We start from the raw sequence: 18513 nt of genomic DNA, 5'->3' as shown, positions 1-18513 counted from the left end.
GTTTTTTTTTTTTCTTTGTCTTCATATCTATAGTTTGTTCCAGAGATAAGTTTGGACCAAACTGTCAACATACATGCCATTGTGCAGACAACAGCAAGTGTAACCATCAGACTGGGAAATGCTCTAGTGGAGGATGTGCTCCAGGTTATGAAGGTAGCAACTGTCAAACAGGTAAGATATACATTTTTGTATGTTTTATATTAATCTACCATTATCCTTTTTTATTCCTTTTTAGCAATAAAATAAATAATCAAACAACTTGGATCTCCAGAACTATATTAACCCTTTAGCATTCAGGTTACTCTATCACATGTAATGCTAATTTATTCACATTGTTTTGAATTAATCATGCATTATCTCAGAGCTTTGAGACTTCAATGATGTGTTATTTCTCAGAATGACATTGTAGGGTAGGTTGAAGGGCCAGATCTGGTCACTTTGAACATAGAGCACTGGTCACTTTGAACATAGAGCACTGGTCACTTTGAACATAAAGCAAGTAGAGTATTAGGACTTGCTCTGTTAAATTTCATTTAAACTAATATGCATTATTAAGAAAGTTGTGAATAAGTCCTGGGGCCGATTCATTCGACTAAAGGCGATGCTCCAGCATGGCCACTATCAAATGACTGAAACAAATAAAAAGAAAAAAGTATTACATTTGACAGAGTAATCTGAAAGCTAAATTGAATGGTGTCTGTAGGTAATTAACTTTGGTAATTAAAGGATAGAGATAAAGGCCCTTCCTCAGTCATACAAACTCAGGGGGCTGGTTTTTAAGTTTCCATGGCATATATATTCTCTGCTGGATGTGACTCTAGTTCGTTGCAGGATTACTCATTTTTGCCAGTTGAGTGGACTGTAACAATGTGAAGTGAAGTGTTTTGCTCAAGAACACAATGCATCACCCGGCAAGAATTGAAACCACAATCTTGCAATCAGGAGTCCAACACCCTAACCACTCAGCCACATGCTTCCACCAACCTTGGGAATTAGTTTCTTGAAATATTCATGCTTTTGTGAGGTCGGCTGAGGGCAAGTGGTGGAGTGAAGTCAAAGGTAGAATGAGTTCAAGGCTGGAAGGGAATTGAAGGTGGGGGTAAGGCCATGGATGAAATAGGGCCCAGGTTAGAGAGAAAGAACAAGGGTGCTGTAAGGTCAAAGGCTGAGAGGGTCAAGAGTAAAGGGAGGTCAAATGTGGAGAGAGGTCAGTAGTGGTGTGGGGTCAAGGGAGAGAATAGTTCAAGAGTTGAATGGGGTTGAAAATGGAGGGAGTAGTATGGAGGCCAAAGGAACGTGGAGCACAAGATGGAATGAGATGAAGGAAGGACATGAGTGAAGGGTGGACATGAGTGAAGGGTGGACATGAGTGAAGGGTGGACATGAGTGAAGGAAGGACATGAGTGAAGGGTGGACTTAACTAGAGAGTGGATTTAAGTGGAGAATAGACTTAAGTAGAGAGCAAACTTATGTGGAGAGTGGACTTAAGTGGAGGGTGGAATAAGGTCAAGAAGAGTATGGAGATGAAGAATGACATGAGTGAAGTGAGGTGAAACATTGAGTGGGGTTTGTCAAAGGTGGAACAGACTCAAGGGTCAAGTGAGTATGAGTGGGGGTCAGTCAGTGACATATTTTTTTACACTTGATATTCTTTTCTAACAGTTTGCCAAAATGCAAGGTTTGGTGCCAACTGCACCAGCATGTGCCACTGTGCAGACAACAGGAAGTGCAACCCAGTGTCAGGAACCTGCTCGGAAGGAGGATGTGCTGCAGGCTATGAAGGGAACAATTGTCAGTTAAGTAAGGATTGCATTGTTAATCTTGTTGTTACTGTTGTGGTAAACCAAAGGGCAGAATTGGTACAAAACCAAAGGGCAGAAATGAATACAGTTGTTTGTGGTCTAATAGTTAAATCAAAATGAGACTGTATTTACAAATAGCAAGCTTTATTTCCATATTTCTGTCATTTAAATATGAAAACGTAGAAATGAATTGTTTAGAACATCAGTTAATGAACAGGATGGCAGAAGAAACAGACAAAAAGATTACAAAGATAGCGATTCTCATTTTGAAACTGACAATTTTGAAAATCTTTTTAGATTACGGAACACCCTGCTCTCTCATGTATCTATGTTTAAAATTTCAACGTAATCGGATGAACAATACTTGAGTTATAAGTGCACAAAAGACAGACAGACAGAATGGGATTTATATATTAGATATGAGTAAACTTTAGGCTAGTTAAAATATGTTTGTGACATATTTCAACTTCTAAAGGCAAATTTACTGAGGAGGAAAATTCTCTTATGGTAAAAAGGTGTAGAAACACCATATCTGCCCAGTGCTGCTACCGGTTAGATTTCCAGACGTGTTTCTAGTTCTTTGACCATTATCAATGAGAAATACCAAAATGAGATAACTCTGAACGGATTTAAAGCTGTAGCTTTAACTAAAACACAGTCAACAATATTGACCAGTTGGGAAAAGTCAGATGGATTCCCAGACATCGATGTTTCTGGTTCTTTAGTTGTTATCAATGAGAAATATCGAAGGGAGGCAACTCTAGACAGATCTAATCAAAGCTGTGGTTTTAACTAAAATACAGTCAACACCATTGACTGAGTTGTATCTGTGGACCGCCAGGGTCATGAAAATTACAGTAATAACAGCACCAAGCATTGTTTAGGCATGAGCAAACTTTAAGTTCGTTTCAACTTCTAAAATCAAATTCACTGCATTTATCATGGGATATACTGTTGTGTTCAATAGTACTGTACAGATTAATCTTGGCAAATAAAAGTAGAAATTTGTGAAATGTTGGTAAGACATTCACTGAACTTAATCACCATATACCTGTTTTGAATTAATTCTCTTTTGTGATAAAGTTTGTTGTTTGCTATCTTTAGCCCAGTACCATTTTTAGATTTGACGATATTAGCATTTTGTGTCCTAAATAAAAATAATCTTTAATAATCATGTCATGACATCAGATACCATTGGTGTGTCTCTAGAATATTCATTATTAAGAATAAAAACGTGATTTCTTTATACATTATTTAAGGGCTGTTCTGAACAGTTCTGTTTTATTCAGTAAATTACGCCAAAGCTACTGCAGAACACAGCAGACCCCAGTTTTTAGTTTCAATATCTCTTCCAGTGCAAATATTCATATTAAACCCTTCTGCTATGGAAATCAGATATATCTACTGAAAATTTCATAAACCTTAACAACAGAAAACAGTTTTATGCCAACCTATCTGTTTTTTTTGAGGAATGTCATATTTGAAGCTATTTTCTATTGAGATTCTATGGCTAACTCTTCAGCAGAAAAATTCACCCACTTTCTTTGTAGTTTAGCCATCTTAGCCATAAGAAGCCAGCCAGTGCTGATTGGTTGAGCCATATTGACATAGGAAATAATACCTTATATGGCAACACTTTTCTTTTTATAGAAATATATTAGCTCATGGTTCTTGCTCAAGGACACACTGTGCCACTAGGGATTGAACTCACGACTTTACAACCATTAGCTGAATACCCTAATCCCTAAGCTTTGTGTCTTCACATACCCTATTCTATTTAATGTTTTAATGCTTTTTTGTTGTTTAATTTCTACAGAATGCAGAAGTGGTAAATTTGGCCATAACTGTGTCAATTCCTGTCACTGTGCCGACAACAGCAAATGTGACGCTTTGACTGGTGTTTGTGCCAGTGGTGGCTGTGAAGCTGGCTACAAAGGAAGCAACTGTCAGAAACGTGAGTAAATTTAGCAGATCAACTCTTTAAATTGCTAGAAATGGGAGTTAAACTCTCCAGGTCTAGAGAGGTCTGGAGTATGTCAACAGGTTAGAACATACAAGAACTATATTTCTTGGATTTTTTTATTAACTTATTTAACACCATTGAGAATTCTCAATGGAAAATAACAGTGACTACAGCATTTTTACAGGGCAAATATGTCCCAGACATATTTTAAAAGATCTAAAATTTTGTTTAAAAAAGACTTTGTGTTATAACAAGTTCCAATTGCAATTTGACTTTCAAATTCAAATTCTTGCTCCTCAAGATTTTTAGGAAAGCATCTCAGTTGTTATTGTTTTTTAGCCCATGTCACCTCTAATTTAATAAATCTATGGTCAAAAATATTCCAACCATGACCATCCTATCATTTTCTAAGAATTGGGGACTGTATTATCCAATGTGAAAAAGGAAGGCCTTTTCCATGGCAGTGGTTTGGTAGAGATTTTTACTGTTATTTCTGAAAGGTCGAGTAATTACTTAGAGGTTCCTTCACTATCTATTTTACCAATTTTCGATTACAAAATGGAAAACTAGAATCTGTGATTGTTTATTAATAAATAACTGCTTCTATATTTCAGAGTGCCCCAGTGATAAGTTTGGTAAAGACTGTAGAAATACCTGCCACTGCTTTGTGAATAGCGCATGTAATCCTAAGTCAGGCACCTGCTCAAGTGGTGGGTGTGCCCCTGGCTATGAAGGTAACAACTGCCAAAAAGGTAAGTAGAATTAGAACGAAATGAAAGCAAGATAACTGCTCCATTTTGGTTTCTAGAGTTTCTCAGTAGGCACAGGTGTGGCTGTGTGGTAAGAAGCTTGCTTCCCAGCCGCATGGTTTCTGGTTCAGTCCCACTGTGTGGCACCTTGGATAATTGTCTTCTCCTATAAACCTCAGAACGACTACAGTGTTGTGAGTGGATTTAGTAGATGGAGATTGAAAGAATCTTGTTTTATATATATATATATATATATATATATATATATATATATGTATATATATATATATGTATATATGTATATGTATATGTATATATGTATATGTATATATATATATGTATATATATATATGTATATATATATATATATATATATATATATGTATATATATATATGTATATATATATGTATATATGTATATATATATGTATATATATATGTATATGTATATATATATATGTATATGTATATATATATATGTATATGTATATATATATATGTATATGTATATATATATATGTATATATGTATATGTATATATGTATATGTATATATATATATGTATATATATATATGTATATGTATATATATATATGTATATATATATATATATGTATATGTATATATGTATATGTATATATATATATGTATATGTATATATATATATATGTATATATATATATATATGTATATATATATATGTATATATATATATATATATATATATGTATATATATATATATATATATATGTATATATATATATATGTATATATATGTATATATATATATATATATATATATATATATATATATGTATATGTATTTATGTGTGTGTGTGTCTGTGTTTGTACTTCTGCCATTGCTTGACAACCGATGCTAAAAGAGACTGATAGAATAAGTACTAGGCTTACAAAGAATAAGTCCTGGGGGTCAATTTGCTTGACTAAAGGCGGTGCTCCAGCATGGCCACAGTCAAATGACTGAAACAAGTAAGAGAATAAAAGAATAACAGAGATGTGTTGCTGTTCATTTTCCTTGGTTAACCCTTTGCCTGTCTTGTGTATCACATGTGACACAAATGACATATTTCCTTCATGTTCATGCATCACATGAGGCATTTAGCAACAGTGTCATAAGCACCACCCTGGCCATTTTCGAGGTTAGTATACATTATTTTCTTTGTTTCAATGTCTAGAATCTGAAAAAGTTGGGAGGAATAACCGGTGAGGCTTGCAATAAGGTCGAAAATCCAGCTGAAAAAAATTGTACCTCAACACTATCGACACAACGTTCGCTCACCCAAACTCAGACCAGAGAGTTTAGTAAGACACCATCGTAAACACACACGCCCAATCAATAATTTTGGTGTGGTCCCTGTATTGTTTTTCAAGGTGTTATGGCTCATTTTCTAATAATTCTCGTTACTATCGTAATGATAATGAACTATTATCTTACTATCTTGTCTAACTTACCCCTAAAAGATACTTACCTTGGTATATTAAAACACAAATAATACCTTGGGGGTGGGGGTCTCTATATTTTTTTTTAGGTATATGCAATGCGATACACCATTTTGTAGTACTGGTGTTCATTTAACGTCTGCTTTCCATGCTAGCATAGGTTGGACATTCTACAAAATGAGAAAGACACAGTCATTGTTTCATCTTTCAGATGCATACAGAAGTAAATAATTGTGCAAAGGTGGAATAATTAGAGGAGGTCTTCACGGTCATTTTAAGGCCAAAAACCAGCTTCCTAGCTTCATCTCTTGCTGAGATGTCACATTCTGAAAGTTGCGAAACTTGGTGTTTTCTTTTTTTTGGTTTTTAAGTTGTGGCACTGACGACAGTCTGTTACTAAATGCTTTGAAAGGATGAAAGGCAAAGTGGACCTCGGCAGATTTGAACTCAGAATGTAAAGGCAGATGAAATGCTGCAAAGCATTTTGCCCATCATGCTAACGATTCTGCAAGCTCACTGACTTCGAAGACTATAAAATATAAACAGAATGAACAGTTGTTTAATGATATAACAACCTTTTAAATGAATGTGTTTTTTTTTATTAACAAGAAACCTTTTTCTTTGAAGTCTGCAAGAATGGTACGTTTGGCACCAACTGTAAAGGTACGTGTCACTGTGCTGACAACATCAAGTGTGATTCTCACACGGGCTTTTGTTCTGATGGAAGATGTGCTCCAGGTTATGAAGGAAGAAACTGTCAAAACGGTGAGTGAATCATCTATTTTTTTTTAAACTAAAACCTACTTGGGGACGCCATCACTTCATTCTCACTCTCTCCCCTAAATATGAACAGCCATGTCTCTCCTCTACAACAAAAACCTGCTCTACCCCAACCTCTTCTCTTATACCTCAGCCCTTTCACATTCAGATCCCTTTGTCAAATGTAATACTTATTGATTCACATTGTTTTGAATTAATCATGCATTGTCTGATAACTTTGAGATTTCAATGTTGTAATTGTTTCTTTTTAAGGTGAAGTTGCAGCTGGTTTCAATACCAGTGTGTTCTGCTGCAGTAAACTGATAGATTTTATAAGTTTATTGTTAATCATCATCATCATCATTATTATCATCAAGCTGTGGTCCTTCAGTTTTTTCTCAGCCCTGAAAAAAGAACTCGGAAGGTTGGGGCTTCAACCAGGCCTTTCGCGATACCTTTAGGGCCGGGAACTTTTCAATGCTTCCTCAGAGAGGGACAGAAACAGATGTCTTGCTGTAGAGGAGATACATGACTACCCCAGTTGGGAAAAAAAGAGAGGAGGGAGAAAGATGAGCAAATTTGCATGATTTACTTGCCTAGCTTTAGCCTGGCCATTGTGCTATTTGCTTCGACATTGCTGTAATTAGAGAGTGATGTGAACTTTCTATTGTAAGGACAGATGTTGTTTTTCTTGTTTTTGACATGTTTGTTACAGAAGAATTAGTGCAAGTGTACCTGTCTGGTGGGTTGTGTCAGTTCCCAGCTGTTACACCTTGAGTACAGATATGTTGTGTCTGCTTGTCAAACTTTTGTCTTCACGCAAGATGACTGAACGCATCAAGCAGAAATGTCACATTAAGTTTTGTCTAAAGCTTGGTGATGCTCAAGTCCAGAAGATTTAGCTGGCCTTTGGCGATGATTCTGTGAGCAAAACTTAGATCAAGAAGTGGTATAACTGCTTCAAACATGGTTGCACCCCATGGAGAACCAGGCTCATTCAGTCAGGCCATCCACAAGCCAAAACAAGGAACTGATTGAGAAGGTTCAGTGAACCTTCATAGAAAACCATTTGTAATAATCTAGGAAATTGCTCACAAAGTTGGAATAAGCACAGGATCAGTTCATTCCATATTAACAGGGGAGTTGTGCATGCAGAGAGTGAACAAAGGTTTGCATGCTTTTTAAACAGATTTCATAATCCAAGCTTTTCTGGTTAAGAACAACACCTCACTTGTTTGACAGGCTCGCTACTCTCCCAGTTTGGCACTGTGTAAATTCTGGCTCTTCCCTAAACTGGAAACCACACTGAAAGGGAAGTGATTTAGACCTCAACGGGGGGAATTATGAGAAAAGCAACAGCAGAGTTGCATAGCATTCGAAGGAAGGTGTTCCAAGGGTGTTACCAGCCATGGCAGAAACACTGGGAGAAGTGTGTGAACTCTCAAGAGGAGTGTTTTGAAGGGGATTAGTAGAAAATTTGTGAAATGTAGAAAATTGGGGGTTTTTTTATGCCCAAAGGTCAGATACTTTTTTTTGAAAGCACAGTGTGTAACTTAAGTCCTAATCAAATCCTAATATAGATACAGGTGTGGCTGTGTGGTCAGAAGTTCACTTCCCGACCATGTGGTCTTGGGTTCATTCCCACTGTGCAGCAACTATAACCCTGGACTGACCAAAGCCTTGTGAATGGATATGATAGATGGAAACTGAAAGAAGCCTAAGCAGCCTCACACTATTTATGTGATTGTTTATTTTTAGAATGACATTGTAGGGTAGGTGTGAGAGGCCAGATATGGCCAGTTAAACCCTTTAACATTCAGATTACTCTGTCAAATGTAATGCTTATTTATTCACCTTGTTTCGAATTAATCACGCATTATCTTCTAGCTTTGAGATTTTGATGATGCATTTTAATTTTAATTTAATGACATTGCAGGGCAGGTGTAAGAGGCTGAATCTTGCTAGTTTTGAACATAAAATAACTTGAATATTTGAGCTGGATACGGCCATTTTAAACACTAATGGGTTAAAAATAGCTTTTATTAAGAATCAGCAAGTTAGTTTTTGCACCATGACACTCTAAATATTTTGTATTTACCCTTTCTGATGCTGGCATGTGTTGGACGGTTTGACAGGAGCTGACAAGCCAGAAAATTCCAAGTGCTAATGTCTGCTGTGGGATGATTTCTATGGTTGAATGCCCTTCCTAATGCCAACCACTTTACAGAGCATGCTGGGAACTTTTTACATGGCACCAGCACCAGTGAGATCAAGTAATTTGCAGCACACAACCTCCTCAACTGAGAGAGAGAGAGAGAGCAAGTAATACTGAGGGAGGTGACTGTATGCCAGGTGATGAAAGGTTAGAGTATGACAGAGGGGACAGAAACAGGGGTCTTGCATTTGAGGAGATTCATGGCTACTCCAGATGGAGAATGAGAGAAAGAGATGGCGAAGAATGTGTTAGGGTGAACCCTCAAGTTGCAGAGAGATGATTATGTGAAGTGTACAGAGGATTGGGTAGGGTGAGTGAGCACTTAAGCTTTGGTGAGTGTGAAGGGGGAGTGGCACATGGAAGGGAGGAGAAAGCAGTGAGAGGTGAACGCAGGTGGGGAGTTGGGGTGTTTGGAAGATGGGTTGTAGGGAAAGAAAACCATCAGAGAAAGATTGTGTGCAGGAGCATAGACGTGAACAACATATCTTTAGAGCCTCGTTTTTTTTCACTTAGATGTGCAGGTCTTCTGTAATATATCATCATCATCACCATCATCATTTAGCACATCTGTTTTTCCATGCTAGCATGGATTAGACAGTGTGACGGGAACTGGTAAGCCAGAGAGCTGCTCCAGTCTGGTTTGGCTTGGCTTGGCTTCTACAGCTGGATGCCCTTCCTAATGCCAACCACTCCACAGAGTGTACTGGGTTCCTTTTATATGTAACTAGCACAAGCCCCTTTTATGTATAAAAGTTAAATCATGTGGTGGCCACAGCCTTTCTTGATCAGAGAATCACAGGTAACGACATTACCAAAGCTGAGAAAATATATCCCTCCCTCCACCACCACCCCACAAACATTCAGTTCAACTAATTTATTTGTGGTTTGGTACGCCATAAACATACTATATATATATATATATATATATCAATATATTATAAATTAACTACCAACAAAAATAACTGGTACGTTAACTCAAAAAATCATCACCAAAATAGCAGAAAAAAACCACTGTGAAGGTATGCAGACTCCTCAAGAATCGATCCTTTTGGTTATATTAACTCCTTTATTATTATTTATATATATATATGTATATATATATGAGTGGTTGGCGTTAGGAAGGGCATCCAGCTGTAGAAACTCTGCTAAATTAGATTGGAGCCTGGTGTTGCCATCCGGTTTCACCAGTCCTCAGTCAAATCGTCCAACCCATGCTAGCATGGAAAGCGGACGTTAAACGATGATGATGATAATGATGATGATATATAAAAAATTTATTAATGAGGGTAGAAATTGATATTAATCAATTAAAACCGGTGCATATAGGAGTCCATTTTTGCTGGTCATTCCTCTTATTTTTGTGTATATATATATATATATATATATATATATATATATACATATATATATATGTATGTATCTTATAAAAATAATGTTGAATATGATATTTTTGTTTATTTTTCAGTCTGTAAGTCTGGCTACTTTGGTCTACGCTGTGCAAATCCATGCAAATGTAAGGACAGTCAGAAATGTGATCCCAAAACTGGTCACTGTCCAAATAACCAGTGCCTTCCAGGTTATACTGGACACACTTGCCAAACTTGTGAGTAGTTCTATTTTACAAACTTGCAACATTTTAATAGTTGATAGGCAAAACCTGTATGTATTGATTTGTTCCCAGTTTGCCCCTTATGCAAAAGTGTTGGTTTGTTTACAAATTGTCCTGTTTGTAAATGTTGACTTTTTCACAGTATACCTGTTATTACTGAGGGTATCCCCTATGATGTAAAAGACTCCCCTTCATTCACAAATGACTGAGGGATTGCACCAAGAAAATTCCCCTCCGAGGCACAAGTTTGGGCAAGGTTGTTTGTGGAAGACCAGCAGTCGCCCATGCATATCAGCATCCCCTCTTCCATGCCACCGATGTTGTCCAAGGGAAAGACAAAGGCCGATATAACTCGACACCAGTGATATCACAACTCATTTCTACAGCTGAGTGAACTGGAGCATTGTAAAAATAAAGTGTCTTGTCAAGAACCCAACACACAACCCAGTCTGGGAATCGAGCTCACGTCATGATTGTAAGCCCTATGCTCTAACCACTGAGCCATGCACCTGCACTGGGTCAATGAATATAACAGTTCAATTCATAAAATATGAACCCTGTTATAAATGGATTTACCTTCTTTTATATTTAATGCTGAACCTGAGTAATTTATCAAAAAGGGTTTGCTATATAATTATGAAATCATTTTTTTCTTGTTTTCAAATTTATAACTTGCTATTTTCCATGTCATCTTTCCAGCTTGTCCAGCCAACAGTTTTGGGTCAAACTGTCAGAAAGTTTGTCATTGTGTGCAGAATGAACACTGTAATAAAACCAATGGGTTTTGTGGTAAGAGCAGCTGTGAAACTGGCTATACAGGAATTGACTGTCAAAAGGGTATGTTATTTGAATTTGTTTATTAGTTTAATATGTGCCAGTACACCTATGCTTTAATGGCTTTATACAAAATGACTATCAAACAGGTATGTTACTAGCTACAATGCCCTTTCTTTTGCCTTTCATAAGGAGTACTGTTCTCTCTGTAGTCATCCAAGATGGCAATCATCCATTCAAGCAATCCTGAAGTTGTTCCCTCAGACCCTCCTGTAAGCTACTAAATTGAAATTGAAAAAAATCTGGTCCTGGGCCATTCCAATTCAGTATTCTTCTTAACATTTTACTCATTAATGCACTAATTAGTTTTAGATCAAGCTACTTCCCACTAACTACTTCTTTCCTCACTTTCTTTAGTCGTGCTGCATTCCCATTCTGATTAATATCACTCCAGAACTTTCTAGCTTCTTCTGCGTTAGACTTCCTCCGTCTACATTATTTATTTGGCAATAAAAATTGAAGAAGACCTGTCAAGCCAAGTGAGACCATAGTCATGGCCAGCGCCGGTGTCACATCAATGGCACTCATATCAGTGGCACATAAAATGCACCCAACACGCTCTGTTAAGTGGCTGGCGTTAGGAAGGGCTTCCAGCTGTAGAAATCGTGCCAAATCAGACTGGAACCTGGTGCAGCTCCCCAACTTACCAGCTTTTAGTCAAAGCATCCAACGGATGTTAAATGACGATGATGTTGATACACATTTATATAGCCATACAATATAGAACAGAACAGTTTTTTCAAGGAAGCCACCCAAATCAGTTTCTGTCTACTGTTTAGAAGGTTTTTGTTGGCCCAAGGCCTAAGTAAAAGATTCTTGTCGAAAGGTGCTGTGCAATGGGACTGTACCCGAGACCCCATGATTGGGAAGCAAGCTTTGTACTCTCCCTCTCCCTCTCTCTCTCCCCCTATCTCCCCACCACCCTCTAGGTGAACTTATTTGAAAACAGACCAAACACTGCTCCTATTTCATAGTTGAATGATTAGTCAAGGAAACGAAAAAAAACAATTGCTTTTGGTATATTATTATGCAGTCGTGTTTATTTTATTATACGGTTGTGCAAACCCTTAACAATATAAGTTTATATTTAGAATATATACAGGCGTGGCTGTGTGATAAGAAGGTATGACGCAGGAGTGGCTGTGTGGTAAGAAGCTCACTTCCCAACCACATGGTTCCAGGTTCAGTCCCACTGTTTGGCACTTTGAGCAAGTGTCTTCTACTACAACCTCAGGTCACCCGAGACCTTGTGAGTGAATTTGGTAGACGGAAACTGAAAGAAGAATTGAAAAGGCGGCGAGCTGGGAGAAACGTTAGCATGCCAGGCGAAATGCTTAGCGGTATTTTGTCTGCCGCTACGTTCTGAGTTCAAATTCCGCCGAGGTCAACTTTGCCTTTCATCCTTTCAGGGTCAATTAAATACAATGTTTCCTTTCTTTTACCTTTCTTCGTCTGGTTAAACTTCCATAAAGCAAAATTATCCACGAACAAAAATAGTATACTAAACTTTAGGCGTCGTGCATGTGTACACTCAAATATAGGCGTGGGTGTGGCTGTTTGGTAAGTAGCTTGCTTACCAACCACATGGTTCCAAGTTCAGTCCCACTGCATGGCACTTTGGGCAAGTGTAGTGTCCTCTACTAAAGCCTCGGCTGACCAAAGCCTGCAAGAGTATAGCGGGTGCTTTTATGTGCCACCAGCACAGAAGCCAGTAAGGCAGGCCTGGCAACGATCACGTTTGGATGGTGCTTTTTATGTGCCACCGGCACAGGAGCCAGTCAAGGGGCTGTCTGTCTGTTCGTTCCTCCACCATTGCTTGACAACCGATGCTGGTGTGTTTACATTCCCATAACTTAGCGGTTTGGCAAAAGAGACTGACAGAATAAGTGCTAGGTTTAAAAAGAATAAGTCCTGGGGTTGATTTCATGTAAATGGGCAGATGGAGAATAATAAATAAGATCTTTAGATCAATTGTATCTCAAGCGTTCTTGATAAATTCCAAATGATTCTTTTATTCTTTTATTCTTTTATTCTTTCATTCTTTTAGTTGTTTCAGTCATTAGACTGTGACCATGCTGGAGCACTACATTAAAAGGTTTTTTAGTTAAAGAAATTGACCCAGGACTTATTAATTGTAAGCCTAGTGCTGTCCAGATGATAATAACATCATTGTCATTCATCAACAAGGTAGTCTGCAAAAGGGACTTGTAAAATCAGTTCCCTTGTTCATCTGCCAGCTAGGTTTACTCTTTACTCTTTTACTCTTATACTTGTTTCAGTTATTTGACTGCGGCCATGCTGGAGCACCGCCTTTAGTCGAGCAAATCAGCCCCTGGACTTATTCTTTGGAAGCCTAGTACTTATTCTATTGGTCTCTTTTGCCGAACCGCTAAGTTACGGGGACTTACGGGGACCTAAACACACCAGCATCGGTTGTCAAGCAATGTTGCGGGGACAAACATATACACACACTCGTGAATATCGTTGGCGATTTTTTTCTTCCTCTGTCTTCCCTTCTTTGGACTTTCCTATGTTTCCGACGAAGAGCTTCACTCGAAATGTCAAATTCTCTTTCTTTCCTTTCCCGAGCGTCCAGTAACACAAACTGTATCACGTCCTCGCGTTGTTGTTTTTTGTTGTTGTTTTTTTGTCGTTTTTCTTTTTTGAACTTATATATATATATATATATATATATATATATATATATATATATATACATACATATATACGACGGGCTTCTTTCAGTTTCCGTCTACCAAATCCACTCACAAGGCTTTGGTCGGCCCGAGGCTATAGTAGAAGACACTTGCCCAAGGTGCCACGCAGTCGGACTGAACCCGGAACCATGTGGTTTGTAAGCAAGCTACTTACCACACAGCCACTCCTATGCCTAGGTTTGTGGAACAGAAGCAGAGATAAATGACACTTTTGCTATATTGCAGTCAAGCCCTCAGCCTAACTACCCTGTCACACTCTGACTGTCTCCAAATTCTTTATCTGCACATTCCTATGCCAACACCACTACAACGATTTGTAGGTACATGGGATTTCGTTATGCAACCGTATCTTCATCATCTTTCATTAATATTTGAAGTTATTATAATTTTCTATTTCAGAATGTAAAAAGGGATATTTTGGTTTGAACTGCAAATATTTATGCCACTGTGCTGACAATGACCATTGTAACTTTAAATCTGGAGTATGTTCTAGCGTAGGATGTGCTGCTGGTTTCAAAGGGGACAGCTGCCAGTCAGGTCTGTATTTCTGATTTTGTTGCTAATACATTCACCGCTCCTGTCCTGACTTACGGGACAAATATTTAAAATTTAATGTAAGTGATATTATAAAGACATTCATCTAAATCGTAATACTATCATGCTGTAATTTGATTTAAAATAACTTTCGGAATATGTAATTCTGTAATTCCTCAAACAACTTTCAAAACTCATAATTCTTAAATCCTTGCAATGTTCTCTCCCTGTTTCATAATCCCATGTGTTCCCATATCTTGCCATGCAGCCCTGGATTAACCAGTAAGCAAAATAAGCACGTGTTTAGGGTATCAAGAGACAGGGGCACAACAGAAAAGAAAATGGGTTTGCAGCATGAAAGAAATCACTTTAAGCCTGCTAAAATAATATTTGTAATGTCTAGTCTCTTCTAAGTATTGGAAGCAGAAGTTTTACGTAAAATTAATTTTAATGATATCAAACTCTTTGCAATTAAAAAAAAAAAAAAACAGAAACAAAGGAGAAAGCTTTTCAAATATAAATAAAATGGAAGCAAACAAAAAGAAAAAAAAAACATTATTTTCCGTCTTCTAAGTTACAGGTACACCACTAAGTCACAGACGCACACATACATGCACACACACACACACACTCACATACACACACAATGGGCTTCTTGCAGTTTCCATCTACCAAATCCAAGGCTATTGTAGAAGACACTTGCCCAAAGTGCCACACAGTGGGACTGAACCCAGAATCATGTGGTTGGAAAACAAGCTTCTTACCACACAGCCATGCCTGATTATTTTATAAATATTCCTGTTTTATTTCAGTGTGTTCTCCTGGAACCTTTGGTGAAAATTGTCAATACAACTGCCATTGTCTCAACAAAAGCCAGTGTAACACCACTAATGGTATGTGCCATGATGGTATCTGTTTACCTGGATATATGGGCCTTGATTGTCAGACAGGTAAGTTGAAGTGGGCGCATTAAGATGACATTTTTATTTGCATTCCTTCAGCATGTGATGTAATTAAGTAGGCAATATTGAGGTGTGTAGGTTTTATATAAACATGGGGGTTTGTGGAGGGTAGGGGAGGTGTATGTGATATAGGGTGGCACAGATCTCAGATGTTTGTTTGTGTTGAGGTAGTGAGTTCAATTCCTGGACCAGGCTGTGTGTTGTGTTCTTGAGCAAGACACTATCTCACGCTGTTCCATTTCACTCAGCTTTAGAAATGAGTTGCAACATCACTGGTGCTAAGCTGTATCAGCCTTTGCCTTTCCCTAGAATAACGATGTTGGTGCCCCCTGACTGGTTCCCGTGTTGGTGGCACAAAAAGCACCATCCAAACGTGGTCAATGTCGGAGTGGTTGGCATTAGGAAGGACATCCAGCTGTAGAAACCTTGCCAGATCAGATTATAGCCTGGTGCTGCCTCCTGGCTTGCCAGTCCTCAGTCAAACCGTCCAACCCATGCCTGCATGATAAGTGGATGTTAAACGATGATGATGATGATGATGGCCAAATTACTATGTAAGGTGTAGACCTCGTATTGTCCATATACATGTTATTAATATATTACCTTTTCTGAATTTCAGAATGCCAGAAAGGATACTTTGGCACCAACTGTAAATCTCAGTGCCATTGTGCAGACAGCAAGCACTGTGACACAGCATCAGGAGTATGTTCCAGTGTTGGGTGTGCTGCCGGTTTCAAAGGAGACAACTGTCAAACAGGTCTGTAGTTAGCAAAATATAAAAAGCAATTGTTTCATTGCCACCTCCACCACTACCATCATCACTATCCATCACCATGACCACCACCATCACCATCTTCACCATCATCAGCATCAGTATTTCTATTTGTATCATCAATGTTATCGGCCTCACCACCCTCATCACAATCATTATTGTTTGCTATTATCATCGTTAAAAGTAATGTTTATAATCATTAAGATGATAAATATCTAAAATATTATCACCATCCTCATCATATTTTTGTCATCTTCATCATCACACTCATGTGCAATCATCATCATGATTATCGTCATCAACATCATAATTGTCATCTTCATCATTGTCATTGCCGTTATTGCATTCATTATCATCACCATGGTTATTGTCATCATCATCATATTGTTCGTCATCATTGTCATCCCTTTCATCATCATCATCATCGCCATGTACTGGGGTCAATGTAATCGGTTGTCCACCCCCCCGTAAAAATCCAGGCCTCATTCATGCCTATGATAGAAAGGATATTATGAGTATAACAGCAAGGCGGTGAGCTGGCAGAATCATTAGCATGCTGGAAAAATTGCTTAGCGGCATTTCACGTCCTCATGTTCTGAGTTCAAATGCTGCCAAGGTCAACTTTGCCTTTCCTCTTTTCAGGGGCTAAAATAAGGAGCAGTCGAGCACTCAGGTCAATGTAACCAACTTATTCTCTCCCCGAAATTGCTGGCCTTGCACCATTGTTATCATTATCATTATTATGCCCCACCTTTTTTAAGCCAGCAAGCTGACAGGATCATTGGCATGCCAGGCAAAGCGATTAGCAGCATTGAATGAAACACCCATGTTTCTAAAGGTGAATTATCCAAACCCCAAAGAATTCCTCTCAACACATGACTATGATGCTCCCCCACTACTTCTGCTCATGATCAGAGATGCACATATTGTCAGCACACTAAGGGATGTGCTCAATTGGTTAAGGTCAAGCAACTGACAAGCAAATCTGTGGTGTTGAGCAGAATATCTGCTGTAGACCATCTTTTATGCCAAGACAAAACAATGTACATGATAACACTTCCAATCAATTAAGATCAGAAGCCATGAGAGCCACTACCTGGTACTGCATCATGGCATTGAGGTGCTGCATCATCATCATCATTATCATTGTTGTTATTATTATCATCATTATTATTATTATTATTATTATTATAATTTGTATTATTAAGGTACTGAGCTGGCAGAACCATTAGCATGCCAGGTGAAATGCTTAGCGGTATTTCATCTGCCACTATGTTCTGAGTTCAAATTCCCTTTCAGGGTTGATAAATTAAGTACCAGTGAAACACTGGGGGTCAATGTAATCTAGTCCCCTCCTCCAAAATTTCAGGCCTTGTACCTTTAGTAGAAAGGATTATTATTATCATTATCATTATCATCCTCACTTCTTTCTATATTACAGTGTGTCCAGCTGGTACGTTTGGTATGAACTGCGAAGGGAAGTGTCACTGCAGTAATAACACTCTGTGTAATGGAATTGATGGTTCTTGCCATAACAATATCTGTGAAGCAGGTTACACTGGGACGGATTGTCAAACTGGTAAGTCCCTTGTTACATGAGGTGTTCTGAATATTTCTGGTTTCTATGACACACTGGCAGAATTGTTAGAAAACACTTGCCCAAGGTGCCACGCAGTCGGACTGAACCCGGAACCATGTGGTTGGTAAGCAAGCTACTTACCACACAGCCACTCCTGTGCCTATAATTAATAACAATATCTATAAAATAATATAATTTATATATGTGTGTGTGTGTGTGTGTGTGTGTGTGTGTGTGTGTAATGCATCCATTATATAAGCTCTTTCTCAGTTAAAAGCAATTCAAAATATGAACCAGTTGATGGGAATATAGTCAGAACAGTAAGTCAGCTACAAACTCATCTTCTCACATATTCTACATTTCTTCACAAGTAACTATATACCATGCAGTTTCACATATATGATATACACCATACAGCTTCATGTATTGTATATTGTATATATCTCACTCCACCTCAGCTATTACAGAACACTCTCAACGTGCAAGTATATGATATCACATATCTCTGCAGTCTATCTTAGTCATTAAATAACAACCATTGATATCAGTTTTGAC

At 38.0% G+C, this 18513-nt stretch overlaps 1 protein-coding gene across 2 annotated transcripts in view; it reads left to right on the top strand.

Annotated features, from left to right (window-relative positions):
• LOC106876469 (uncharacterized) overlaps nucleotides 1-18513 on the top strand; it is a 196455-nt gene that overhangs the window by 85094 nt on the left and 92848 nt on the right. For both annotated transcript variants that reach the window (XM_089341381.1, XM_089341382.1), the window contains 11 exons: nucleotides 34-171; nucleotides 1663-1800; nucleotides 3619-3756; nucleotides 4380-4517; nucleotides 6605-6742; nucleotides 10417-10554; nucleotides 11260-11397; nucleotides 14511-14648; nucleotides 15458-15595; nucleotides 16227-16364; nucleotides 17821-17958. In XM_089341381.1, coding sequence (XP_089197507.1) covers nucleotides 34-171; nucleotides 1663-1800; nucleotides 3619-3756; nucleotides 4380-4517; nucleotides 6605-6742; nucleotides 10417-10554; nucleotides 11260-11397; nucleotides 14511-14648; nucleotides 15458-15595; nucleotides 16227-16364; nucleotides 17821-17958 — 1518 coding nt within the window. The remainder of the gene's footprint in view (nucleotides 1-33; nucleotides 172-1662; nucleotides 1801-3618; nucleotides 3757-4379; nucleotides 4518-6604; nucleotides 6743-10416; nucleotides 10555-11259; nucleotides 11398-14510; nucleotides 14649-15457; nucleotides 15596-16226; nucleotides 16365-17820; nucleotides 17959-18513) is intronic.

The sequence above is a fragment of the Octopus bimaculoides genome, chromosome 24 (assembly GCF_046866305.1).
Source record: "Octopus bimaculoides isolate indiv1 chromosome 24, ASM4686630v1, whole genome shotgun sequence".
NCBI lineage: Eukaryota > Metazoa > Mollusca > Cephalopoda > Octopoda > Octopodidae > Octopus > Octopus bimaculoides.
Note: the sequence above shows the minus strand (reverse complement) of the source record. Positions and strands in the feature narration are given on the sequence as shown.